Below are 27447 nucleotides of genomic sequence, written 5' to 3'. Positions count from 1 at the left end.
GCGATTGTGATGTAGTGTTGGGGGTGGATTAGATGAAGACTGTTAGTCCTTTAACCTTTGACTTCAATAAATTGGAAGTCACTGTGGAAAGGGGAAATTCTAAGCTCATTCTGAAAGGGACCATGGAGCAAGGAGAATGCAAATGGATAAGGGGAGAGAAACTACAGAGATGGATGAAGAGTACAAGGGTTCAGATAGCCCAATTGTATTCAATCCATGCACTGGAAGAGCATGAACCAAAGGGCAAGGATACATAAATTAATCTCCTATGGAAAGGAAGTTGGACACTACTCCAATCCACCACTCAGGTACCACTTCCGAATAGCTTAACTTTACTGGTAAAGGAATTTTAGGATCTCTTTGTTAAACCTCACACCCTACCACCCCAAAGAACCTTAGACCATTTGATATTCCTTAAATCCCACTCTGAACTAGTGAACTTGAGAGCCTATAGATACTCTCCCATACGAAAAGCAGAGATTGAAAAACAAGTGGCTAGCATGCTCTCCTCAACCATCATATGCTCTAGCCAAAGCCCCTTTGCATCCCCCGTCTTACTCGTGAAAAAGAAGGATGGGACGTAAAGGTTTTGTGTTAACTACCGTCAACTCCACTCCAATACCATCAAAAACAAATTCCTTATACCCCTCTCATTGATGACCTTTTAGATGAGTTACATGGGGCCAAAATCTTTTCTAAATTGGACTTAAGATCTGAATATCATCAAATCCGGATGTCACCCCCTAATATACATAAGACAACCTTTCGTACTCATCAAGGGCTATATGAATTTATGGTGATGTCTTTTGGGCTCACCAATGCACCAGCTACCTTTTAGGCCTTAATGAACCAAGTATTTAAGCCTTACCTAAGAAAATTCATCCTAGTTTTCTTCGATGATATCCTTATATATAGCCAAGACTTTGACTAGTATTTAACCCACCTAAAAATGACATTTGAGGTCCTGAATTCTAACAAATTGTATGTTAAGCTATCCAAGTGTACATTTGCTCAAAAAGAGGTTGAGTACTTAGGCCTCATTATCTCAGGGGAAGGGGTGAGGATCGACCCTCAAAAGATTGCAACTATGGTCGAGTGGCCTAGACCATAGTCAGTAAGGGAGCTAAGGGGGTTCTTGGGTTTGATGGGGTATTATAGGAAGTTTGTGTAGAATTATGGGCTCATTAGCAAGCCCCTTACAAAGCTCCTCAAGAAAGACAGTTTTTAGTGGAACTCTCGGGCAGAGGATGCCTTTCTGACCCTCAAGCAAGCCATGATGGAGGCCCCTGTGCTAACCCTTCCAAATTTCTCCAAGAAGTTTGTGGTGGAGATAGATGCAAGTGACAAGGGAATAGGGGTTGTGTTAATGCAGGAGGGGAGACCCCTAACTTACATTAGTCAGGCACTAGCTTCGAGGCATTTGGGTTTGAGTGTGCATGATAAGGAGTTACTAGCAGTATTGGGAGCTATTGAGAAATGGAGGCACTACCTAGAAGCCAACTCTTTTATAATTAAAATCGACCATGAGAGTTTGCAAATTTTGTCCTAGCAAAAATTGCACATAGCTACAGAGGAAAGGGGTCTCAAAGTTGATGGGGTTGGACTATTCCATTGAGTATCGAAGAGGGAAGGAAAATATAGTGGCAGATACTCTATTGAGGAAGGAAGAGGCTGGACAATGTCAAGCAAAATCAGCAGTAATTCCAAAATGGATGAGAGAAGTGGTTGGAAGCCATGAGCAGACACCATGGATTAGAGACCTAATGGCAAGTTTGGCAGTGCAGCCATCGAGACCTTCGGGGTACACCCTTACTAATGGGCTAATGTGGATCAAGGGAAGAGTGGTGGTGGGTGATGATGAAGCATTGAGGAAGAGGATATTAACGACCTTACATGAATCACCAGTCGGAGGACATTCAGGCATTAGGGCAGACCACAAAGTGAGACATTTTTTTGGCTAGGACAGAAAAATGAAGTAGTGAATTTTGTCTTATCATGTTCAATATGTCGGAGGTGTAAGCATGAGAATGTATCCTACCTAGGTCTTTTACAACCCCTAGAAATTCTAGAGCAGGCATGGGAGGGAGTATCCATGGACTTCGTTGAAGGATTACCAAAATTAGAAGGGAGGAATGTGGTCATGGTAGTGGTGGATAGACTGACCAAGTTTGCACACTTCATCAATCTAACCCATTCCTTTAATGCATAAGAGGCAGCAAGGGTGTTTATGGACTCGGTGGTGAAGATCCATGGGAGTGGGATTACACATCTACTGCCTACCATTCATAAACAAATGGCCAAATCGAGAGAGTCAACCAATGTTTGGAGGGCTACTTGAGATGCATGTGTCACACTAAACCTAAGAGCTGGCATAAATGGTTGTCTTTAGCCCAATGGTGGTACAATTCAAGCTACCATAGTGCCATTAACATAAGCCCTTTCGAAGCAGTATTTGGGTACAAACCCCCTCTAATTTCGGCCCTATCTAGTGCCACAACAACCATGGCCACGGTGGAACAGTATCTCCATTAGAGGTAGGAAGTTCTGAGGATACTCAAGAAGAAGCTGAGAGAACTGGATGAAACAACACACTGATCGAAAAAGGAGTGATCGGTCCTTTGAGGTGGGGGATAGGGTTTTCTTAAGGTTGAAAAGGTTCTTACAACATCCTTTTACAATTATTCCAGCATCTAAATTAAGCCCCAAGGATTTTACAACAACCCTATGAGGTGGAGTCAAAGATTGGGAAGGTGGCCTACAAACTGAGATTACTTGAAGGAGTCTATTGAGCCCCATGCTACAATCAGTCCCGACCTACCACAAATGAATGAAGAGGAAGGAGTAGTAGAACCCCAAACTATTCTAGATAGAAGGGTATTATATTAGGGCTCAATGCCCTTGACTCTGGTGCTGGTGAGATGGACATAGAAAGACCCCAACCACACGACATGGGAGTACTTGCTGGAGTTACTCAATCAGTTCCCACGAGCTACAGGGCTACTTTAAATTCTTGGGGACAAGAATTGTTTCTAGGGCTGGGGAAATGTTAGGACTTGAGAGTATTATTGAAATTTTTGTAATAAAAGTAGCCACATGGCCACTTGTATATAAGTAGTTAGAGAGGAGCCTCACGGTTATGATCATATGCCATGGGAAGAGCCTATATAAGGCCATGTATTGGAGGATGGGAGTTTTCTGGTTTGAATGATAATCTCTTTCCCTCTAAATTCAATTCTTCTCTCTTTTTCTTTTCCCTCCAAATTCTCTCTCTCTTTCTCTCAAGTCTTCTAAACTCACGGTAACTTCAAGTCTCTCCTCAGAGACTTGACACATAGGACATCCCTTAGCTGTAATTGGAGAACCTTTAAATGACAAAGAATTATTGATGACAATCTTACACGGATTGGACAATGATTATGAAACAGTTGCGAGTTTTGTTACGTATCAAATGGATGAAATCAACATAGAAAAGGTTCAATACTTATTACTGATGCATGAACAAAGGCTTGCTGCCAAGGATATATCTAACTCCTCTATTTCTGGTCTTGAAACTATAAATGTAAATTTAGTAGAAATGAGAATGGATTGAATAGAGGTGGTTCTTCAAATAGAAGAGGTTCCTTTAGAGGAGGTAATTCTAGAGGAGGACGAGGACGTGGTAGATCCTCAGGTAGGAGAATACACTGCCAATTGTGTGGGAAGCCTAGTCATTTTACAGACGGGTGCTATCATAGATTTGATCGAAATTTTCAAAGGAGTTTCACTCCAAATTTTGGTTCACAGTTTGGTAGAGGAGAAGGTGTGCTGCAATTTGGTTCACAGTCGTTTATAGCTCATCCCATAGGTTCTAATGAAACCTACTCGACTGAGTTAGGGTCTGATCCTGGAACTTACTATGTCTATTTGCCTCAACTTTTAGAAACACAGTCTCAATTTTCTTCTACCTCATCCTATCACAGTAAACCTTCTTGGATTGTAGACTCTAGAGCCACCAACCACATAACCTCCAACCTTAGCAATCTTTCTCTCCACTCTCCTTACAATGGTAGTGACAAGGTTGTAGTTGGCAACGGTAAGAAGCTTTCTATTTCTAATATCGGCCTTAGTCAGTTGTATACTCAAACTACTCCTAAATCTTTCGTTTCTTTACCTAATGTTCTTCATGTTCCTAACATGAAAAAGAACCTCATTAGTGTTTCTCAGCTTATTAAAGATCACAATTTAATTGCTGAGTTTCACTCTGATTCTTGTTTTCTCAAGAACAAGGGACCAGGACTAGTGTTACCTCCAGGGATTCTTAAAGATGGTTTTTATTAGCTCACTCCAGCATTTGGTCGTGCTGATTCCAGAGCTGTTTTCTTTGTTGAGTCCAGAACACCAGCTGTTATTTCTAGTTCTACTGTTGTAATCACTTGTATTAGATTAGCTTAAGATAGTCTCGAGAGGGTTTTCTATTGTAATATCAGTGGATTGCATTTGTATATCACTTGTGTTATTCTAGAAGGTTTGTTTCTAGAAGGGTTGGTTAGTGATATAGGCTGGTTAGTTGGTTGTAACTATTGGATAAGTCTTTTATTTTTACCTGCCTCTATACTTTATAAATAGAGGTCGGGTGAGGAGCATTAGTATTCTATTCTAATTTCCTGTCTTGTGATAAGAAAGAGAGAGGAGTATGCGCAAGGGTAACTTGAGAGTAAAAAGAGGATATCTTTGTAATCTTGGGTTGGGAAACTTTATATAGTTATGTGTATAAGGTTGTGGGAGAGTTGTAGTGCATGTAATCCTCGAGTTTTTGTTCAAGATAGTGGAGAATAGCGCCTCAGGTAGTCTGAATGTAGGTCTTCTTTAGAAGACTGAACCAAGATAAAATCTGATGCCTTTGTGTGTGTCTTTTGCTTACTGTTTTTTTGTTCTAAATCTTGTGTATTTTGTTTTCGGTTTCTGTTCTTATCGTGTGAGGTTGTAAGACTTGTATCTTGAGTGGTTCTTTGGTTTGGTAGTCCAAGATCCTAGGTTAACATCTACCAATGTTATTTCTTCAAATAAATGTAAAGGACAAGATTTGTCCTCTTTGTCTTCTTTCCGTGTATCTTCGAATATTCATAAAATTTGTCAACAGTGGCATGCCAAGCTAAGGCATCCTTCACCTCGTGTACTTCAGTTGATATTAAATAAAGTTGGTGTTCCTTGTTCCAGTTTGAACCTGTCATTCTGTGATTCTTGTAAAATAGGAAAAATGCATCAACTTCCCTTTGCAAACTGTCAAATTACTGCAAAGGCTCCCTTAGAATTGGTCTATTCAGATTTATAGGGTGTTGCTCCAGTTCTTTCTACTAAGGGGTATAGGTATTACATAGTCTTTATTGATGCTTGCACTAGATATACATGGTTATATCCATTGAAACAAAAATATGATGCCTTAACTGTTTTCAAAGCTTTTCATACATTTGCTGAACTACAATACCAATCTAAACTCAAGGCTCTTCAAACTAACAATGGTGGTGAATTTAAGGCCTTTTTACCCTGTCTTACCTCCTCTGACATTCTACCTCGGTTCACTTGCCTTCATACACACCAACAGAATGGTGTAGTAGAACGAAATTTCAGACATATAGCCAAAATGGGTCTTACTCTGTTAGCCCATACTCACATGCCCTTGAAGTTTCGGGCAGAAGCATTTAAAAATGTTGTCTACGCCACAAATCTTTTACTAGCATCAACCCTAAAATTTAAATCTCCATTTGAAGCTCTCTACAACAAACTGCTTAATTACATGCAATTACAACCTTTTGGATGTGTTTGTTTTCCTTTTCTTCGACCCTATAACAAGCATAAGTTTCAATTTCATTCTACCAAATGTGTGTTTCTTGGTTATAGTCATGTTCAAGCTGGATATTAGTGCTTGCATCCTTCGGGAAGGGTATATGTGTCAAGACATGTTCAATTTAATTCCGATGAATATCCCTTTCCTTATTTGTGTTCTAACTCATTCACTCATTCCCCTCACTTAAGCTTTGTTGGTCCGTCTACTTCTAGTCTTCATGCTATTCATTCCTTTCCTAGCAGTTCTTCCAACTCTCGGGTAGCATAGTCCTCTATCTCAAATCCTAATGATTTTCCATCTACTGAACCTTCTTTACATGCAGCTGCAGATTTCTCATTACCTAATTGTACTCTAATGATTTTCCATCTATTGAACCTTCTTTACATGCAGCTGCAGATTTCTCATTACCTAATTGTACTAATCCTTTATCTCCTTTGCCAAAATCATCAAGACCCAAAGCTGTTTCTGCCCCTTCAAGTAATCCTAGGATTAGCAGATCCAAGTCTAAACGTCTTGTTGTTTCCTCACCTCATGCCTAAGTAAGTTCTTCTGAACCCAATTCTGTTCAAGAGACTTTCTTAGACTCTAAGTGGGTTAGTGCTATGAATGATGAGTACTCAGCTCTTCAAAGAAATAAAACATGGGATCTAGTTCTATTTTTTTCTGAGATGAATTTGATTGACTGCAAGTGGGTATTCCGGGTTAAATACAATCCTAATGGGTCTATTCTTAAGCATAAGGCTCGATTAGTAGCTAAAGGTTTCCTTCAAAATCCTAGAATTGATTATGTTGGGACTTTTAGTCTTGTTATAAAGGCTCCTACCATCAGGGTTTTGTTCTCCTTAGCTGTCTCTTTTCATTGAGACATTCAACAAGTTGATGTCAATAATGCTTTCTTGAATGGTGATCTAAATAAAGCAGTTTTTATGACTCAACTGGAAAGATTTGTTAATCCAGAATTTCCCACACATGTATGTAGATTGAAAAAGTCCCTTTATGGGTTTAAACAGGCCTCTAGAGCTTGGTACACAAAGTTGAAGTCTGCCTTACAAGATTGGGGTTTCAAGAAAGCAATTTCTAATGCTTCACTTTTCATTAAGAGAACTTCTAAGTATGTGCTATTTGTTTTAGTGTATGTTGATGACATCCTTGTAACTGGTTCATATTATTTAGCTCTTCAAGGGTGCATACATGATTTGGACACACACTTTGCTCTTAAAACTCTAGGGTCGGTTAATTATTTCTTAGGGTTTGAAGCATATCGAAATTCCACTGGTATATATTGTCAATCCTAGGGTCACTAGATCAGTTTTCTTAAACAAGAATTCAGCCACTCTTCACCCGAAATCAAAACCAAACAACAAAAATAATAAACTGAAAAACAAGAACATAATTTAAATGAATGAAAACATAAATGAAACAATCAAGCCACAAGAAGATACAAGCGATATATTCTGGTTCGGATTGCACCAGTCGCAACCCTACATCCATGTCAGAATGCAGTTATGAGAAGAGGAGTTCTCTCGCAATTCTGATTGAATTGCATGGGAACTGGTAGGATAGAAGAACAAAAAGAATAGGAGGGCGAGGAAGAGAGAGAAAGAGAGAGAATTTGGAGGGAAAGAATGATTCAATTGTATTGCCAAAAGATGATTCTCCTAGTGGCGAAGGTTGGTTATATACTTCTAGCCTTGGTGCCACTATTTGGGTTACATTTGAATTAAAAACAACCATGTGCTATAACTGCCCATCTACTACTTATTACAGTTATACCCCTTGCCATTCTACCTTAGAATTCTCTTTATTTACATAATGGTCTCGTGACAATTCCCCCCGCTAGAAGCATTACTTGTCCTCAAGTAATTTATAGAAGTCCTATTGCCCTTGGAAACTATTTCAGGAGGTCGAGAAGGTATTCCCAAGTGTTGTTTTTAGGGTGGAGATTGGACTAGCGCACGAGGACCTCGGTGATAGGGGCTTGGTGCTTGTAGATTATTCTCCTGTCCACTATAGCGATGTGCTATGATTCTTGTTGAGCGGGTTGGGTTATCGATGGTAGGACGGAATTGATTGCATTTGTGCCGGGGGAGTGTTTGAGGAGTGATGTGGAACACAGGATGGATGAGAGACCTTTCAGACAGTTTGAGCCTGTATGCCACTTGGCCCACCTTGGCTAACACTTCATCGGGTCCATAGAATTTGGGGCTCAGCTTGGTGACTAATATGGGGGACATAGTTTTCAGCTAGGCTTACCTTAATTTTAAGTACACTTGGTCTCTGACTACAAAAACTCTTTCACTCCTCTTTCGGTCTGCATATTGTTTCATTCTGTTTTGGGCATTGGCGAGTTCCTCTCGCAAAGTCTGTAACATCTGTTGCCGTTGAACCAAATAGTTGTCCACCGTAGCTACTTGGTTGTGTTTTCCACCTAGTGGTAAGAGCGGGGGTTGGTATCCATACAAAGCTTCAAACGGTGTCATCTTGAGTGAGGAGTGATAGGTAGTATTGTACCACCATTGAGCTAATGAGAGCCATTTGTGCCACCCGGTAGAGTTCATTAAGCACACACACCTTAAGTATGTCTCGAGGCACTGGTTTGTCCTTTTAGTTTGTCCGTTTGTCTCCAAATGATAGGAAGAGGACATGTGGAGCTGTGTTCCGAGGGACTTCATTAGCTCTTTCCAAAGAATGTTGGTAAATACTTTATCTCTATCTGAAACTATCACCTGAGGTAGCCCATGTAACTTGCCCATGTGATCCAAAAAAACCCTGGCCACCTCCTGTGCCGTAAATGGGTGTGACAAACCCGAGAAGTGGGCATATTTGGTCATGCGATCCACCACTACTAACACACAATCATTTCCTTTGGATTTCGGCAACCCTTCGATAAAATCCATACTGGTATGAGTCCATGCTTGGTCAGGCACTGGTAAGGGTTGTAGCAAGCCTGGGGGGTGAATGTTTTCATGTTTACATTGATTACACGTGTCATAGCCCTTCACATACTCCATTACTTTTCTCCTTAATCCTGGCCAGAAGAATAGTTGTCTGACCTTGCTGTAAGTGTTTTGTATTCTTGAATGGCCTCCCACAGGGGAGTCATGTAATGCTTCTAAGATCCTTTGCTTGAGCATTTCATCCTCCCCAATTACGATTCTGTCCTTATATCTCAGCACTCCATTCCGCAAGGAATACCCTGGTTTGCTTTTGGGATCTAGGACCATTTGTTCCATCAGTTCCTTAATCCAATCACCCTGTGTGTGGCTGGTTGTTACTTCTCGGAGGCAATCTGGAGTAATTGCAGTGATAGTCGCTGAAGCTCCTTCTTCCACACACTGAGATAAAGCATCAGCTGCTTTGTTCTCCTGGCCTCTCCGGTATTGAATAACATGGTCGAGCCCCATTAGCCTTGACATTTCCTTTCTTTGGAGGTGAGTGTGAAGCTTCTGTTGTATCAGAAACTTAAGGCTTTCATGGTCGGTTTTTATGATGAACCGCCCTTTTTTAAGGTAGTGTCGCCACTTCTCCATAGCTATTAGCACTGCTGGGAGCTCTTTATCATACACACTGAGGCCTAAATGCTTAGGGGCCAAGGCCTGGCTAATGAAAGCCAAGGGTCTGCCGCCATGTGTCAAGACTACCCCCACTCCGCTGTCACTAGCATCAGTTTCTAATACAAAGGGCTGATTAAAATTCGGTAGGCTTAGAGTCGCTACCTGGCTCATAGCAACTTTCAGACGTTCAAATGCTTCTTCCGCCCTCTCATTCCAATGGAAGCTTTCTTTTTTAAGCAGCTCGGTTAGTGGTCTACTAAGGGTGCCATAGTCTTTGACAAATTGATAGTAGTAGCCTGTGAGACCCAAGAATCCACGTAGAGCTTTCACATTAAGCGGCCTAGGCCAAGCAGTCATTGTGGCTACCTTCTGCGGATCTGTACTAACACCTGCCCCAGAAATAATATGGCCGAGATACTCCATTTGTGATTATGCAAATGCACATTTAGACCTCTTAATATACAACTTATTGAATCGGAGGACTTGTAGAGTAGCTCTTAAGTGCTCTAGGTGTGTGGCAAAAGTGGGGTTGTATACTAGAATGTCATCAAAGAAAACCAGAATAAATTGGTGTAGGTAAAGCTTAAATACTTGATTCATAAGGGCTTGGAAAGTGGCTGGAGAGTTAGTCAATCCAAAGGGCATTACTAAGAATTCATAATGCCTTTGGTGGGTTCTAAAGGCAGTTTTGTAGATATCATTGGGGTGCATTCTAATTTGGTGATACCCAGATCAAAGGTCAAGTTTAGAGAAAACCTTGGCTCAATGTAATTCATCTAATAAGTCTTCGATGATGGGTATTCGGAATTTATTTTTGATGGTGAGGGAATTGAGATGGCGGTAATCAATACAAAATCGCCAACTATCATTTTTTTTTCATACCAATAACAAAGGAGAGGCATTAGGGCTGGTGCTTGGCTGTATAATAGAAGTACTGAGCATGTCTTTGATCATGCGTTCAATTTCAGCCTTCTATTTTGGGGGGTATCTATAGGAGCGAATATTGACTAGTTCTGCATTGGTTTTGAGGTTGATAGTGTGGTCTATGGGTCGTGGGGGTGGTAGAGACTTAGGCTCCTTAAACAAGTCCTCAAATTCATCTAAGAGTAGATTAAGAGAGTCGAGTTGAGTTACCTCCCAAGGAGTTGTTGTGGTCTCCACTGAGTGCAGCATAACTCCTTTGTCTTTTGTGTATTCCTTCCCTTCTATAGCATGTATCAAGAAGAGCTGGGCTACTTGCGTCCGCTTGCTCGAGTAATTTATGTAACTTTTTGCCCGAAATCATTTTACATGTCCCTGCTTCTGCACTACTAGTTAGTGTCATCCTCCTACCCCCTTTCTCGAATGTCACCTCCATCTTATTAAAATCAAAACAAATGGGGCTGACTTTCCTCTTCCAATCAACCCCTAAGACCATGTCACACCCCCCTAATTTGAGTAGGCGTAGATCAGCCTCAAAGTCTTCCCCCTGCATCTGCCAACAAAACCCCACACAGGCAGACTTGCACAGGACTTTCTGGCCATTAGCTATTGTCACTACCAAGGGTTGTCCCCCCGTGAGGTTGCATTTCAATCTCCTCACTATCCCTTCGTCCAGGAATCTATGAGTGCTTTCGCTGTCAATCAGAATCATCAGACAGTTATCTCTATCCTTCCCTTCCACCTTAATGATTTTGTTAGTCACCACTCCCCTTAGGGTGTGCAGGGATATCTGCACCTTCCCATCTTCCCTTTCTTCTTCCAAAACGTCCCCATCCTCCTCTTCTCCCACTTCGTCTGTCCCTTCTAGAAGCAACAATTGCCTTTTACATTGGTGTCCAGGTGTGTAATTGTCTCCACACCTGAAACAGAGGCCTGCCAATCGCCTCTGCTCCGTCAAACTTCCTTGTATTGGTTGAGGAGGTGCTGGCAAGGTTGCCAATCCTTTGTTTCCTGAACCCACGGTTCCCCGTTCCTTCCCCATCCTCTGTTACTTGCACGGGTGTCGCCTGCCACCCCCTATTGACACCCCTCTGTTTCTTAACCTGCCTCCACTGTCAACTCTTGAAGTTTGGCACACTCTGCAGCTTGTTGAACAGTCTTGGGTTGAAACATTTTGACTGTAGGGCAGACCTCTTCATTCAAGTCGCTTATGAAGCTTGATACGAAGTACCCCTCAGTTAGGGTTGGGTTCGATAGCAGCATCAGACCCTTCAACTCTTCAAATCTCTATTGATAGGCTTGCACCGATCCCCCTTGCCTTAATTTGTTGAATTCTTTGACCACATCTAACATTCTCTTCTCTCCAAACCGTTCGCACAATCCTTCCACAAATTCTTCCCACAAGCAGATCTCCCTTACTCCCCTCCAACCTTGGAACCAGATGTTTCCCTCATCGTTCAGGTAGGCTACTACCAGCATAACTCTCTAAGCTTCGGTCACATTATGCACGCTGAACACCCTCGCACAATGCCTCGCCCACCACCTCGGGTTATGACCATCAAATAGTTGGATCTCCGTCTTAGGCAAATGAGGACTAGTCTAGTGTGATCTAGTTCACTAGCCTTACCTCCAAACTTCTAGATTCTCCTCCATCGCTTGTGGTTCCACCTCCAATTCCGCTGATCCCTCCGATCAGCCATTACCGCCTGGTCCATGCAGGATTGGCTTCGATTGGTCTCTCGCAGGGAACTCAGGGGAAATACGAACTGAGTTTGACGAGTGAGCATCAGAACAAATTGTTGCATTTGATCTTTGAGGGCCTGCCCTTGCTCCCTCATTTGTTCTTCTAATCTTGCCGCCTGCGATCTACTCTCTTCGTGCCACACATTCACCGTGCCTTCAATTCGTCGATCCATTGATTTCTCCAACGATTCCATCCTATTCTGGATCTTGCCAATCATTGTCGAAACCTGATGGAGCTGCAACTCCATCTGCTCCATTCTAGTTCCGTCAGCCATTCCTTACTTCGATCGCCCAAGATGGTGCTCTGATACCAAATTGTCAGAATGCAGTTATGACAAGAGGAGTTCTCTCGCAATTCTGATTGAATTGCATGGGAACTGGTAGGATAGAAGAACAAAAAGAATAGGAGGACGAGGACGAGAGAGAAAGAGAGAGAATTTGAGAATTTGGAGGGAAAGAATGATTCAATTGTATTGCCAAAAGATGATTATCTTAGTGGCGAAGGTTGGTTATATACTTCCAGCCTTGGTGCCACTATTTGGGTTACATTTGAATTAAAAACAGCCATGTGCTATAACTGCCCATCTACTACTTATTACAGCTATACCCCTTGCCCTTCTACCTTAGAATTCTCTTTATTTACATAATGGTCTCTTGACAATCCAGCCTTCAAATCTCTCCGAGAGTAGCCTTTATCTTATTCAGAAACCGATCAGTATAATAGCATGATTGATCACTTTCTTCCCTCTCTATCCCACTCGAATACAATCTTATTGGAGATTACAAAGAACTTTCTTGGACACAAGTCTTTCCTCTTACACAGTACACTCGAACATAGAGAATGACAATGAATTGTCTTGCACACACACCCCATGCCTTTTATTTATAATAGTGGGCGGATATCCCAATGAAGACATAAACATATTTACAATTTAACTCCCCAACTATCACTAATTAGAGATTGGGATATAAACGTCTATTTAATTCTTCATTGGCTCTCAAAATGCACTGCTTTCACTGATCATCTTCCTTCTATATTCGAGACAACTTTTTAACATATATCTTACACAGTCTAAATATACACTGGACTTATTGAAAAAGGCAACAATGCAAGATTGTAAACCATGTGGCACACCAATGACCTCGAGCATGTCCTTAACTGATGAGGGTGAGATGTTTTCGGATCCATCTTTCTACAGAACTATTGTTGGTTCCCTTCAATATTTGACTTACACCCGGCCAAATATAGCTTTTGTAGTCAACAAGTCAAGTCAATTTCTATCTTCTCCTAAGCAACAACATTGATAGGTATGTAAAAGGTTGTTGCGGTATCTTAAAGGGACTATTAATCTTAGTCTAGTGTTTACTCCATCACCTAAGGATATGTCATTAACTATCTGCATAGATGCTAATCATGCAGGATGTAAGGTGACCAGAAAATCAACCAATGGGCTGTGTGTCTTCTTTGGCTGTAATTTGTTGATTTGGGGTTCCAGGAAGCAATCAGTAGTTGCCAGGTCAGTGGGTGAAGCAGAATACATGGTTGTTGCCCAAGGGGTGATCGAGATTTTGTGGCTCAAATCATTGTTATTAGAGTTAAGCTATCCCTGTATTCAAACTCCTGTTCTTTGGTGTGATAATCTAGCAGCCTAAAGTATGGCTGAGAATCCTGTATTTCATTTTAGAACAAAGCACATTGAAATTGATATGCATTTTGTGAGAGAAAAGGTTGAAAGTGGAGATGTTGATATTCGGTATGTGCCTACACTTCATCAAGTGGCTAACATTTTTACAAAAGGGTTATCACGGAATAGATTTGTGTTTTTTAGTTTTTATGTACCAAGATGGGGTTCAAGAGGTCACCTATGTCTAACACTAATACTGATCCTTCTGCTGCTATTACAGAAAATCTGCCGCCTACAAAAACTACAAAATCTATTTCTTCATCATCTATGGAGCTTGATTTGAGGGGGAATGTGGAAGACATGAGTTGTCGATAGCAGGCTGCAATTGTGCTCTTAGTTGCAGCTGATTATATTTGTTATAATTGTTGCAATGTTTAGTTAGGTGGTTAGGCAGTTCATAACTTGATATATATATATATATATATATACATAAAGATCAGTTAGTTCTCTCAATATATTGATTGTTATTTTCTTCATTCATATTCAATAATATTTCTGAGGTATTTTTCATCTCTGATTGTTGGTTCTTTCTGACTGTGAAGCTCTCGCTTCAAACAGCTCCATTTTGTAGAGCAACAAGCTTTGGGGACCATCTCCACCTTCTGAGATTTTCAGTTGAGTTTTACCCCTTCATTTAGCTCTCTCTCTCTCGCCCTAGTTTCTTACAGTACAGTTCAACTGATACTTGAACGACTCAGTCTCCAATTAGTTGAAGTCTTGAAGATTCATGAGCTGGTTTAATTCTGTCTCAGGCAGTCCCCGCTCGGGCCTTTCCTAATGATTGAAGTAAACTCCATACACCTCTAGTTTAATTTATGGTTTAAGTATATTTCGACCAAGATATCATCTAGATGGTGGTCACACCATGGCAAAGAAACGGAGACACTAAAAGTTCTTTTATTGTCTTATCCCACAAGGTCACACAACCAAGTTAGTTTCAAATAGTTAGTACAATAAGCAAGTCATTGGGTGGCCAAATGTAATGAACTGTTAGTAGTTTTCTTTACATTCTCTCCCAAAGACAGAAAGGAAAATTATTCATAGTCCATAGATATAATTTGAAAGTAGAATTTAAAGCAAATTCTGTTTTATTGTGATGTCATAATATAAACTTCGTGTTTCCATTATTACATTGGGGTTGTTTGCATCAAAAACATTAGAAGGAATATCAAACAATAGGTTCCTAGGTAGTTTTTTTTTTTAAACTGAGTAACCTTATTTATTTATCATGACATAACTATGACTTCATAGTTTGATTGGGTTGAACCAATGACCCATGACATGATCTTTTTGTGCTTTGACCCCACAGTTTACATTTCAAAACACTGGTGAAAGGAACTGAAATCCCTATATTTTGGTATTGTTTTTGTTTAGAAATTCATTATGTTTGTCTGGAATGCCTAAAGTTCTGGTATTTCTTATTGCTTATGAAACTGAAAGGAACATGACTAAAAATGTCATGATATTCATCCAAATGTCGATTCTTGGTATGACTTGACAGGCTCTAGCAAATGTTTATGTCCTAAAGAATTGTAAGAGGATGTTGAGGTACTCTTTAAACATGAAGATGGATGTCCACTTTTTGGTAAATCTTAGTGTAGGCCAAGTAATTTGCTATATTGGAAAAATGGTTCAAATGTTCTCTATCCAACAATTTTCTATTGATTCCACTATATCTCTTAACTTTTCAGTGATTTTTGTTATTTCTTTTGCATATAATAATCTTGAATTATTATAGCTAACTTTTAGTTATAGGGTCAATTAGTAATTACTCTTCATAAGTTTTATTTATGAATTTAATTAAATACCCGAGGTTATATTGATATATGCTATTTTTTGAAGGAATGTTGCTTTCTTTATCATAGTTATAGATAATAGTCAATGGAGGTTAAAATTATCACTTGTAAAATTGTGATTGAAAGTTTTAATTATAAAAATTAAGGAAAAAAGTGATGTATGTTATTTATTTATTTATTTTGATAAGTGAAATTCACATAAAAGAGAAAAAGGGGGATGGTTATTTTGCTCCCTGCAATTGGAGCAAAAAAAAAAAAAGAATCAAAGTAGAGTGAGGAGAAGGGTTTTGCAAAGTCCCTTTGATCTTTAACTTTTAACAATTAAATCCCAACTTTTCATTCTCCAAATTGCTGTTGAAACTCCTTGCTATCTGTACCTTCTTTCAATTAAATCCCAGCCTTTCATTCTCCAAATTGCTGTTGAAACTCCTCCCAACTGCCTACCTGTTTTTGGTGATAAAAAAAAGACTGTTTGCCATAATCTTTTCATTGTCATTTGGTTTTCTGTGATCTTTTGGGCTTGAAATATCTGTTGACTTTTCTGCCTTGGAGATTACTTCTAGGTAGGGCCTTTATCCCAGCAAATGCAGGGAAAAAAATTGTTTCCTTTTAGCTCTTGGAACTTGTTTTCTTATTTGTAGCATATATTCATTTTATATTTTTTATGGTATTATGTCTCGAGCCATTGACTTTATCTCTACCCTCTTGAGTAGCTTCAACTGTTAGCATTTGATTAATAGCAGTACTATCTGACCTTTGGTTTTTGCAGTAGTGAATGGCGGAGAAAGGAGGAAAAGGGTTTTCCCTGCCGAGAACCACCCCAAAATCCTCTCTCAAATCTCCTGGTGTGTACACTTAACCTACACATGTGTACAGTGTTGTCCAACCATTAGTACATTTGCTATAAAATCTTTGGTGTAGTTTCCTTGACCAAGCATTAGCATACATGCTGTAAACTGTTTGTTTCTGAAAAGGAAAAAGACAAAGAATCTTGGATGTCCACCACTCAACTTGTGTTTCTATCACATTTTATGCTTGTTTGTGTTTTGTAATTTCTTGGTAGATGGATTAAGTCTGATCAAGGTGCATTTCCAAAATTTTTCTTAGCTTCCACTTAGGGATATATGTGCCTCTCAATCCATATTTCTGGTCTTTTAAAAAAGAAAAACTATATTTATGTAATTTATTGAGTGTATTTAAGTTTAGAATGTTATGATGGATATGTAGTATACAAGTAAAGATATATTTTAAAAAATATACATCATTTGTAATAAAGTTAAGAGTGTATAAAAGATAAGATGTACTTAATGTGATTTAGTTTTGGCATTTGAGGAAAAAATCAAATGGATACACTTGTCAGGAGTGTGGATGAAATTGAAGAAGCCTATTGCAAAAAAGATTGAGCAAGATCTATCAAAAACTTGGTGAGAAATTATTTCACTTAATATATTAGGGAGATGAGATGAAGCCCAAATAAGGTAAAAAAAAACATAGTAGTTAAGATATCAGAGAGCTATTAGAATGTTGAAGAATCTAATGAAGTATTGAATGCCCATGAGGGCGTTTTGGTAATTTTGACTGATGAATATTGTTAGAATTATTAGTATAATTCTATATATTGTAATTATTATATGTGTGTGTTTTATTTGTAATTAGATTAAGCCCATAGTTAACCCTGTAGGTGTTTAAGGCCTGTTATGTCTATTATAAATAACAAACTAAAAGGCTAATTTTTTAGGTTTTTATCTCATAATTATTTTCTCACATGGTATTAGAGCCACTGGTGAGAAAAACCCTAGCCATCGATGTGTATCTTTTTCCATCAACCTTTAAACCCTAGTCGTCACCATCACCGTCATTGTCACTGCCCATACCAAAACCCCGCTATCCGGCCACCACTAGCTAACATCGCCACCACCCTAGGATTCGCTGCCATCAGATTGGCCAACCGCTAAAGATTTGTTGTAGTCGAACCACCCACGTGCCCCCACGTGCCGCCGCCACGTGTTGCCTATGCCTCCACACGTCAACGCGTCCACCGGTCAATTCTCTCCGACTTCTCCAGATCTAATCCTCGATGACCCCTCAAGTTATTTCCGGTGTCAAAATCTTTGCCATGTCTGATCTCAGTGACGCAATTTCTACCAAGTGCTACTCCCACTTCGGCATTTGTTGCCCCTGTTACCTCTCAATCCTTTAATGTCTCCAATCTTGGGACAATCAATATTACCACTGCCAAGTTAATAGGGTCTGCCAATTATCTCTCATGGGTAGCTTCTGTCAAAATGTGGTTCAAAGGGTAAGGCCAAGCGGATCATCTGAAAGTGTGTCATAAGCTAATCGGGCTAGATGGGAACAAGTTGATGCCCAATTATGTAGTCTCCTATGGCAATCTATTGATTCATCCATCATGCAACTCTTTCGCCTATTTGAAACTTGTGTTGATGTGTGAAAGGAAGTTGAAGAGTGTTATACATACGACATCCAACGTTTGTACACTATGGTCTCTAATATTAAGAATCTTAAGCAGGAGTCATTCATGGAATTTTATCTGAGGCAGGTTTGGGCTCTCATGCAAAAATTTAATGCTCTTCTTCCTCTTACTACGACCCGCACTGAACAGATTGTTCAACGAAAGAAGTTTTTTATGGTTATTGCTCTCTTCGGCCTAAAACTAGAGTTTGACACCATCAGGCATCAAATCTTAACCAACTCCGCTAGTCCTATCATGAAGGACTCTTTTAAAAGGTTGTTGAATATGATAGGTGCGCATGGTATGTCCTCTTCTTCTCATGTTGTTCCTCCAATCAAATCTTCAGCTCTTGTGTCTCAAGCTTTCACCGTATGAGGAAATAGAGGACGCAATAATAGTTGCCCACGTCCGCAGTGTACCTTTTGTAAGAAACTGGGTCATCTTGAGAACAAATGCTAGAAGAAACATGGTCGGCCAGCTGCTCCACCTGCATCATCTACCAGTGCAGCTCCTGTATTTCAGAGTGATTCTAGTCCTGCTCAATCTCCACCAGGTTTGCAATTGGTACCTATGTTTGCAGCTGAGTATGATGCCTTCCTGAAGTTCCAGGTCACCCAGCAATCTCATCCTGGTAATCTCGTTGCTTGTGTTGCTCAAGGCTCATCTGTTGGTCCTTGAATTATAGATTTTGGTGCCATTAACCATATGTGTGGTAATGAACTTTTCTCCTAATTTACCTATTTTAATACATTGTCTACTATTACCCTGGCTGATGGTACCAAAATTGCAGTTAAAAGGATCGGCCAAATCACACCCACCTCGTCTTTTTCATTAAATTATGTTTTATATGTTCCTAATAGTCCTTTTTATTTGATTTCAGTTAGCCAACTCACCAGAACCCTTAACTGTTTTGTTATCTTTACTCCTATTGTTAAAGTATTTCGTAGCACTCCCTTTGATTTTCTCAATTCAAATAGCTCACTACCGTATTCAAGAACACACTGATATTTGAAACACATACACAGATAACAAACACAGCAAGAAACACACCGATTTATCTTGGTTCGGTCTTGGAAACAAGACCTACATCCAGACTGCTTAGCACCTATCAATCCACTATCTTGAAACATCCATAGAATGATTACAACGAGAACTCGAATCCCACCTCGCCCATATGCACTGAAAGCTAACAAGATCCTAGAGAATACAAGCTATCCCCAGCCACCCTCTACCTCTCGCACTCAATCCCGAATACAAGACAGAAAACTGGAACCTATCCTTTCCAGAAATAGACGCACTAAGCTCTACCCTAACCCTATCCCACGATCCCTATTTATAAGATATAGGGGCGTGGGTTACAAGACTTTTAACTAACTGCCCAACTAATCGAAACTAACTAATTGGTCAGCTGCCCCTTCTAGAAGAGATATTTAATTCTAACACTACAACAGAAATGAACCATGCAACAATACAATAATACTTGTTTACATTTATTCTAATCTAATACAAATGACACAACACTTGCCTCTGTTTGTGTTCAGGACCAAGGTACAGGGCGAACGATTGGCGTCAAGCGTGAGTCACAAGGTCACTATAGTCTTGTTGTGCCTGGTTCGCCAGTAGCTTGCACCAGTGTTGCTTCCCCAAATCTTCTCCACTATCGTCTTAGTCATCCCAGCCTCTCCAAACTGAAGAAATTAGTTCCTAGTTTGTCATCAGTATCCATGTTTAATTGTGAGTCGTGTCAGCATGGTATACACGCTCATAATTCTTTTTCTCTTCTGGTCAATAATAGGGTTGAGGCTCTATTTTCCCTTGTGCACTCTGATGTATGGGGGCCTAATTGCGTCAATTTTATTCTTGGTTTTTCATAATTCGTTACTTTCATTGATGATTTTTCTCGTTGCACTTGGTTGTTTCTTATGAAGAGTTAGTCCGAGTTGTTTTCAATTTTTCAGACATTTACTGTTGAAATAAAAACATAGTTTGGAGTTTCTATACGTGTCTTACGTAGTGATAATGTCCCTAAGTATTTTTCTTCTTAAATTACTACCTTTATGACTGCTAATGGCATCTTGCATCAATCCTCTTGTTCTTACACACCTCAATAAAATGGTGTTGCTGAGCATAAAAATTACCATCTTAATTAGATTGCATGAATGCTCCTTTTACATGCCAATCTTCCCACCAAATTTTGGGGAGATGCTGTTCTAATTGCATGTTATCTAATCAATCACATGCCATCTTCAGCGTTACAGGACCAAATTCCTCATTCCCTTTTGTTCCCTACCCAACAACTTTATTTTGTTCCTTTTTGTGTTTGTGGATGTATCTATTTTGTGCATTCTTTTTTACCTAGACAGGATAAATTTGCTGCAAAATCTCTCAAGTGTATCTTTCTCGGCTATTCCTGATTGCAGAAAGGCTATAGGTGTTACTTTCTTGAGCTAAACCATTATCTTCTATCTGCTGATGTCACATTCTTTGAACAACAGTCTTTCTTTTCAATTGCTCAACCTGATTCACAGAGTCTTCATCAGGTTTTGCCTGTTTCTTTTTCTTTTCTTCCATTGTCCTCATCGGGTCCGTTTGTCTCCTCACGCCTACCCTACCATTTTCTAGTCCACCTTCCACAGCTCCTCCACTTCTTACATATCACCGTCGTCCTCATCTCGCTACCGAGACTAGCATTCCTCTAGCCCCAGGACTCTCTTGACTTGCTCTCTTCGTCTGTGGTCCCTCCTACCTCGGCTCTTAAGCCCGACAATCTCCCTGTTGCTCTTCGCAAAGGTATACAGTCTACTCGTAATCCCCATCCTATTTATAATTTTTTATGCTATGATCGTTTGTCTCCTTCTTATAGTGTCTTTGTTTCGAGTCTTTCCTCTGTTTCTATTCCTAAAACCACAAGTGAAGCTTTGTCCCATTCTGGTTGGCGCCAGGCTATGTTAGATGAGATTGACGACTTACATTCGAATGGTACTTAAGATTTGGTGCCCTTACCACTAGGAAAGACTCATGTTGGTCGCCGGTAGGTATTCACTCCCAAAATGAGTCTTGATGGATAGGTGGAATGTCTTAAGGCCCGCTTGGTTGCCAAAGGCTTTACACAGATCTATGGGCTAAATTACAGTGATACCTTCTCTCCTGTTGCGAAAATGGCCTTTGTTTGCCTCTTTCTCTCTCTGGCTGCCACGCGTCATTGGCCACTCTATCAGTTCGATATTAAAAATGTCTTTCTTCATGGTGATTTGCAGGAAGAGGTATATATAGAGCAACCACTTGGTTTTGTTACTTAGGGGGAGTCAAATGTAGTCTGCAAACTCAAGAAGTCTCTCTATGATCTAAAACAATCTCCATGGGCGTGGTTTGGCAGGTTTAACATTGTTGTTCAAGCCTTTGGTCTCACTCGAAGTAAAGCTGATCATTTGGTTTTCTATCGTCATTCTTCTTCCTTATGTATCTATCTTATTGTTTATGTAGATGAAATTATTATCATCGTAGGGTGTGATCAGGTTGGAATACGGATGCTAAAGGAACATTTACATCGGGACTTTTAGACCAAAGACCTAGGCCGACTTCGGTATTTCTTGGGTATTGAAGTTGCGAGATGGTATCTCAATTTCTCAGAGAAAGTATGCCTTTGAGATCTTAGAAGAAACTGATATGGTGAACTGCAAACCAATTGGCACCCCAATGGATCCGAATGTTCGACTTTTGCCGGGACAAAGGGAGCTTTATTCAGATCCTGGAAGATATGGGAGACTGATAGGCAAATTGAACTATCTCACAATCACTCGTCTCGACATTGCTTTTGCTATGAGTATAGTTCTTCAGTTCTCCATGTGATTCTCACTGGAATGTTGTTATCTGGATTCTGAGATATATCAAAAGACCGCCATGTAAAGGGCTACTCTATAAGGACAAAGGATACACAGATATTTGTTGTTATGTAGATGTAGATTGGGCAGGATCTCTTTTTGATCATCAGTCAACCTTTGGGTATTGTGTTCTTGTGAAAGAAAATTTGGTTTCTTGAAAAAGTAAGAAACATAATGTAGTAGCTAGATCTAGTGTAGAGGCAAAGTATCGGGCTATGGCTAATGCAACTTGTGAGCTCATTTGGCTTAAACAACTCTTGCAAGAACTTAAGTTTTGTGAAGTGTCCCTTATGAAGCTTGTTTGTGATAATCAGGCTACTTTACACATTGCTTCAAATCCAATATTTTATAAGCAGACTAAGCATATTGAAATCGACTGTCACTTTATTAGAGAAAAACTGGTTGAAGGTGTTATTGTTACAAAGTTTGATAACTCCAATGATCAGCTTACAGATGTCTTCATCAAGTCTCTAAAGGGTCCTCAAGTGGAATATATTTGTAACAAATTTGGTGCATATGATTGTATATATTGTAATTATTATGTGTTTGTGTTTTATAACTTTTATTTATAATTAGATTAAGTCCATAGGTTAAACCCATAGGTGTTTAAGGTTCGTTATGCTTATTATAAATAACAAGGTAAGAGAGGCTAATCTCTTAGGTTTTTTTCTCTTAATTATTTTCTCACAAATATAAAAAATAGGAATAAATTCCCTAAAAAATTAGGAAAAATCCAAGGAAATGATTTTTGTATATAATATGGCCAAAATTTAAAATGTGGGGGCAGTCTTGAAATTTTTTAAAAATAAAAAAAATTGAGAAATTGCCAAAAAAAAAAAAAAAGGAGAGGTTTTAAAATTTGGGAAAGTTCTGAAAAATATGAAGGTCATTTATGAGGGTTGTAATGTTATTTCATTGCCTCTCAAGAGTAGAATGAGGGTATATATGCATATGTGTTATGTTTTGCATCGACTAAGACTTAGAAGATTTAGAAGAAATCCAGAGAATACGTGACACAGTGTGTAGCGCGTGTGTAAAGAAAACACACAAAGAAACCTTTGAAACAATAAGTTTCAAGTATTCTTGAGAGAACAAACTTCAATGACCAAAGCTAGAGTCTCAACTAGGCGCAAAAATCAAAGCTGCTTGTTGGAAAAAATCGAACTGGTTTGTTAGAATTTTTTGAATAATAAAACTGATTACAACCCCTAACTTTTAGGTATATTTATAGAGTTTGGATGATCCATCTAATACTTGTAAATAAATTCAATTAGAATCCTAATAGAAATAAAACCCTAACAAACATGAAATAGAATTAACATCCTAAAACATATGAAGTACTAAAATACCGCTTTGTTATTGTTCTGGCGCTACTATTTCGGGCTGCCTGGTTTGGGTCGGGTCTTGATCAGTGACTGCATCATTCATCTCCACTTGAAAAGAATTCGTCCTTGAATTATGATCCGAGTATGACAACTCAACATCCGACAAATACAAAGAAAGATCAACAATATTAAAGGTTTTGTAAATACCCATATGATTAGGCAAATCCATAACTTAAGCATTATCATTGATCTTCTTTGTAATCTTATAAGGACCATATTTCTTTGGTTTGAGCTTGTTTTGCTTTCTTGTTGGAATTTATTCCTTCTTCAAGAATATCATGACTTCATCTCAAATTTCAAATACCTTGTGTTTCCTATGCTTGTCAGTTGTCACCTTGTATTTCTTATTCACCGTGTGCAATTTTTACTTGACATCTTCCTGAAACGCTTTAACTTGCTCGACTAAGTCAATAGCTGCAACACTAAAACTTGGTACCTTTGGCAACTTTACCAAATCCAATGCATGATTATAAACTTTCATGTATACGATGGAAAATGGTGATCTTCCTGTTGAGCTATGCGCGACCTCATTGCAAATTCCACTTGAGCTATGACTAAATCCCATTGTCTTGGCTTGTCTTTGCAAACACTGCGAATCAGATTTTCCAAGGTACGATTCACCACCTCTGTTTGTCCATCAGTCTGGGGATGCGATGTGCTACTGAAATTCAAAGATGAATCGAACATCTTCTACAAGGTAATCCAAAAATGACTCAAGAACCTTGTATCACGATCCGAAGTAATAGTTTTAGGGACTCTATGTAGTCTAACAACCTCTCTGAAAAACAGTTTGGTTGTAGCTACTGCATCTGCTGTCTTCTTGCATGGAAGAAAGTGCGCCATCTTGGAAAACCTGTCAACCACTACAAAAACAGAATCCATACCTTGTTGTGTTCGTGGTAGACCCAACACGAAGTCTATAGACAAATCTTCTCAAATAGCATTGGGAACAGGCAATAGCATGTAGAGATTGGCATTAGAAGATTGCCCCTTAGCTGTTTGACATACATAACACCTAGCCCAATAATATAAACATCTCTCTTTGCTCTTGACCAATAATACCTTCCCATAATAGCTTCAATAGTCTTGTCCTTGCCAAGATGCCCTACTAAGCCACCACCATGCAAATCTCGAATAATTTTCTCATGAAGGGATGTGTAAGAGATGCACAACTGATTTCCCTTCATGAGAAACCCATCATGCACGTAGAAATCTCCTTGTCACAAAAGAAGGATAATAAAATTCTTCCTTATCGTCTTATTCACCTCCAAAGAGGTTGATTTGATTCATACACCAACTTCCTATTAGAATTAGGAAGTTGCCTAAAACACTTAAAGAAAGATTCTAAAAACTAAATTAGGAAAACCTACATCACTTTAGGATACAACAACATATAGAAACAATTAATCTAAATCTACAAGATACACAAGATACATTCCTTATAAATAAATAAATCAATCATAATCTATAGGATTGGAAACCATATTTGTTGACACTCCTGACGGTTGTTGAGACATGCATTGTTCCCACATGTGTTTGAAATCATCGTCTGTCACGTATAATTCTTTCAAGTGCTCAAAACTAACAATCTCAACACTAAGGGTCTTGATCAAATCCACATGCCTACTCAAAGCATCCACCACTCGATTATGTTGTCCTGACTTATGCACAATTTTATATGGAAATTTATCAACAAAAGCAAACCATCTAGCATGTATGTCACTCCTCAATTGCCTTTGGCTACTCAAGTACTTAAGAGCTTGGTGATCTGTGTAAAGAACAAACTCTTTGGCTGTTTGGCAATCAAGTAATGTTTCCATGTTTTAAGAGCCCTCACTACTGCATAAAACTCTTTATCATAAGTAGACCACTTTTTTCTGGTTTCATACAACTTCTCACTAAAAAATGCAATTGGTCTCTTCTCTTGGGACGACACAACACCTATACCCACTCTACTTGCATCACACTCTACCTCAAACAATTTGTCAAAGTTTGGAAAAGCTAAGACAAGAGCGGTACATAACTTCTCTTTTATCAAGGCGAAAGTCTGCTATTGTTTTTCACCCCAATGGAACTTCCCTTTCTTTAAACACTCAGTAATTGGAGCCACAATACTACTAAAGTGTTTGATAAATCGACTATAGATAGTGGAAATGAAAATAAGTAAGTAGCTTTTGATAGAACCAAGTCGGTTTAGGGAGCGCAACCCTCCAATCCACCTCATACAGTTAACCCTAATAAGGCTACAATATGGGGAAATATTCGAGGTACTACTTCTAATCTTCCAAAATCCCCTAATCCTTATTCGAAACCTATTTTTTTAAAGTGTTTCAAGTGCAATAAGGTTGGGCATCGATTGAGTGATTGTCTAAGAAAGAAAACAATTAACATTGTGGAAAGGGAGGAGGAAGATGTTGATGAAGAGGAAGTATATTCCGGGCTTGATGGGGTGGATAACGAAGAAGAGTATGACATGGAGAGTATACCTGTGTAGTGAGGAAATTAATGCTATCTCAAAAGAATGAAGATATTACTCAGCGGCATAAGCTTTTCCACATGAGGTGTACGGTGAAAGGAAAGATCTTTGAGCTGATTGTTGATAGTGGAAGCCATGAGAACATTATAGGAAGAGATCTGGTGGAAAAGTTGTAGCTGACCCCTGAAAAGCATCCAAACCTTTACACGATCAGATGGGACAAAGAAGTTGGTGGCATACGTGTGGATAAACGTTGCAGCGTGTTTTTCTGTATTGATAAGTACTTTGACGAAGTCTATTGTGATATTGTTGATATGGATGCTTGCCATAATTTATTTGAGAGACCTTGGCGATTTGATGTGGATGCTAAGCACTCAGGTAGGAAGAACACATATCAGCTTGAGAAAGAGAGAATGCGTTATACTTTGTTACCCATAGTGGAAAAGAACCAAACTAAAGCTTCTAAAGTGGAGAGGCGGAATTTTCTTACCATTACACATAAGCACACTGAGTTTGTGTGGGAGTGCAGGGATACTCGAGAGGTTCACTTGTTGGTTGTCAAGGGGGAAAGCATGAGTGAGCCACTGAAGGTGAATCAAATTCCAGTGGAGGTACAAGGATTGTTGAAGGAATTTCATGATGTGGTTCCTAAAGAGTTGCCTAATGAACTACCTCCTATGAGGGATATTCAACAGCACATTAACTTGATTCCTGGTGCTAGTTTGCCTAACTTACCACACTATAGGATGAGTCATAGGGAGAATGAGATTTTGCGTGAACATGTAGAGGAATTGTTGAAAAAAGGGCACAGGTATATTCATTCACACTCTTCATTCCCCGTGCACATCTTTGATAAACTTCAAACATGTATTGTTCATAGTCAGGGGGTAAAAACCTACCTCTTAACAGCTGTTTCATTCGTCTTCATGTCTGAATTGGGTGTCGGCCTTCTCTCAATCGCTCTCACCAAATAGATGCATCGCCTTCAATCTGTAAGCCATTAACTTGACTTGTCGTTCATCTGGGATCTTCATGTATTCGACAAATTGGTCAACCTCAGTGATCTAATCCAGGAACCCCTCAATATCAAGATTTCCACTAAAGTTAGGAATATCAACCTTTAGTTTATACTTATCGTTACCCCAATGATTGTGCTTATGCGTATTTCTCCTAACCCCTCTACCACTAGGGTTAGCTATTACTTGACCAAGATCATCCTCTTCATCGCTATCTTCAATCACTAGTCTTCTAGGATTAACATGGACATGATTAATGGGTGGTCTTCCCGCTTCGACTTGATTCACCCCATTATTCAGATTCTTGTCATCATCAACTCGAGGCGCTTAATTGATTGTTGATTTGCTCCAATTGTTGTTGGATGGTACGAGTTACTTCCCGTTATTCTTAGATTGTTTTCCAAACCGCGAACAACCCCTGATCATCGTTACGAGGGTAGTTGCTACCGTTACCTTCAAGATTGACCATCTAATTGGTTGATTAATAGCTCTGATACCACCTGACGCAACATGTAGCGCATGTGTAAAGAAAACATACAAAGAAACATTTGAAACAATAAGTTTCAAGAACCCTTGAGAGAACAAACTTCAACGACCAAAGTTGGACTCTCAACTAAGCGCAAGAACCAAAGCTACTTGTCGGAAAAAATCAAATTAGTTTGCTATAATTTTTTGAATAATAAGACTGATTGC

The 27447-nt window shown here is 39.3% G+C and overlaps 1 protein-coding gene across 10 annotated transcripts in view; it reads left to right on the top strand.

The window, feature by feature from the left end:
* Positions 1 to 27447, top strand: part of LOC127807448 (DNA-directed RNA polymerases IV and V subunit 4-like) — a 40544-nt gene that overhangs the window by 3916 nt on the left and 9181 nt on the right. For 2 of the 10 annotated variants that reach the window (XM_052345292.1, XM_052345291.1), the window contains exon 1: positions 21557 to 21768. In XM_052345292.1, the coding sequence (XP_052201252.1) occupies positions 21663 to 21768 (106 nt within the window). In that variant the 5' untranslated portion in view covers positions 21557 to 21662. Of the gene's footprint in view, positions 1 to 13947; positions 14110 to 14269; positions 14342 to 16292; positions 16369 to 21556; positions 21769 to 27447 lie in introns of those variants that run through there. The other 8 variants (XM_052345297.1, XM_052345295.1, XM_052345296.1 and 5 more) reach the window with 8 other exon arrangements.

Source organism: Diospyros lotus, chromosome 8 (assembly GCF_014633365.1).
Source record: "Diospyros lotus cultivar Yz01 chromosome 8, ASM1463336v1, whole genome shotgun sequence".
NCBI classification, from domain to species: Eukaryota; Viridiplantae; Streptophyta; class Magnoliopsida; order Ericales; family Ebenaceae; genus Diospyros; species Diospyros lotus.
The sequence above is the reverse complement of the archived record's forward strand: the minus strand, read 5'-3'. Positions and strand labels throughout refer to the sequence as shown.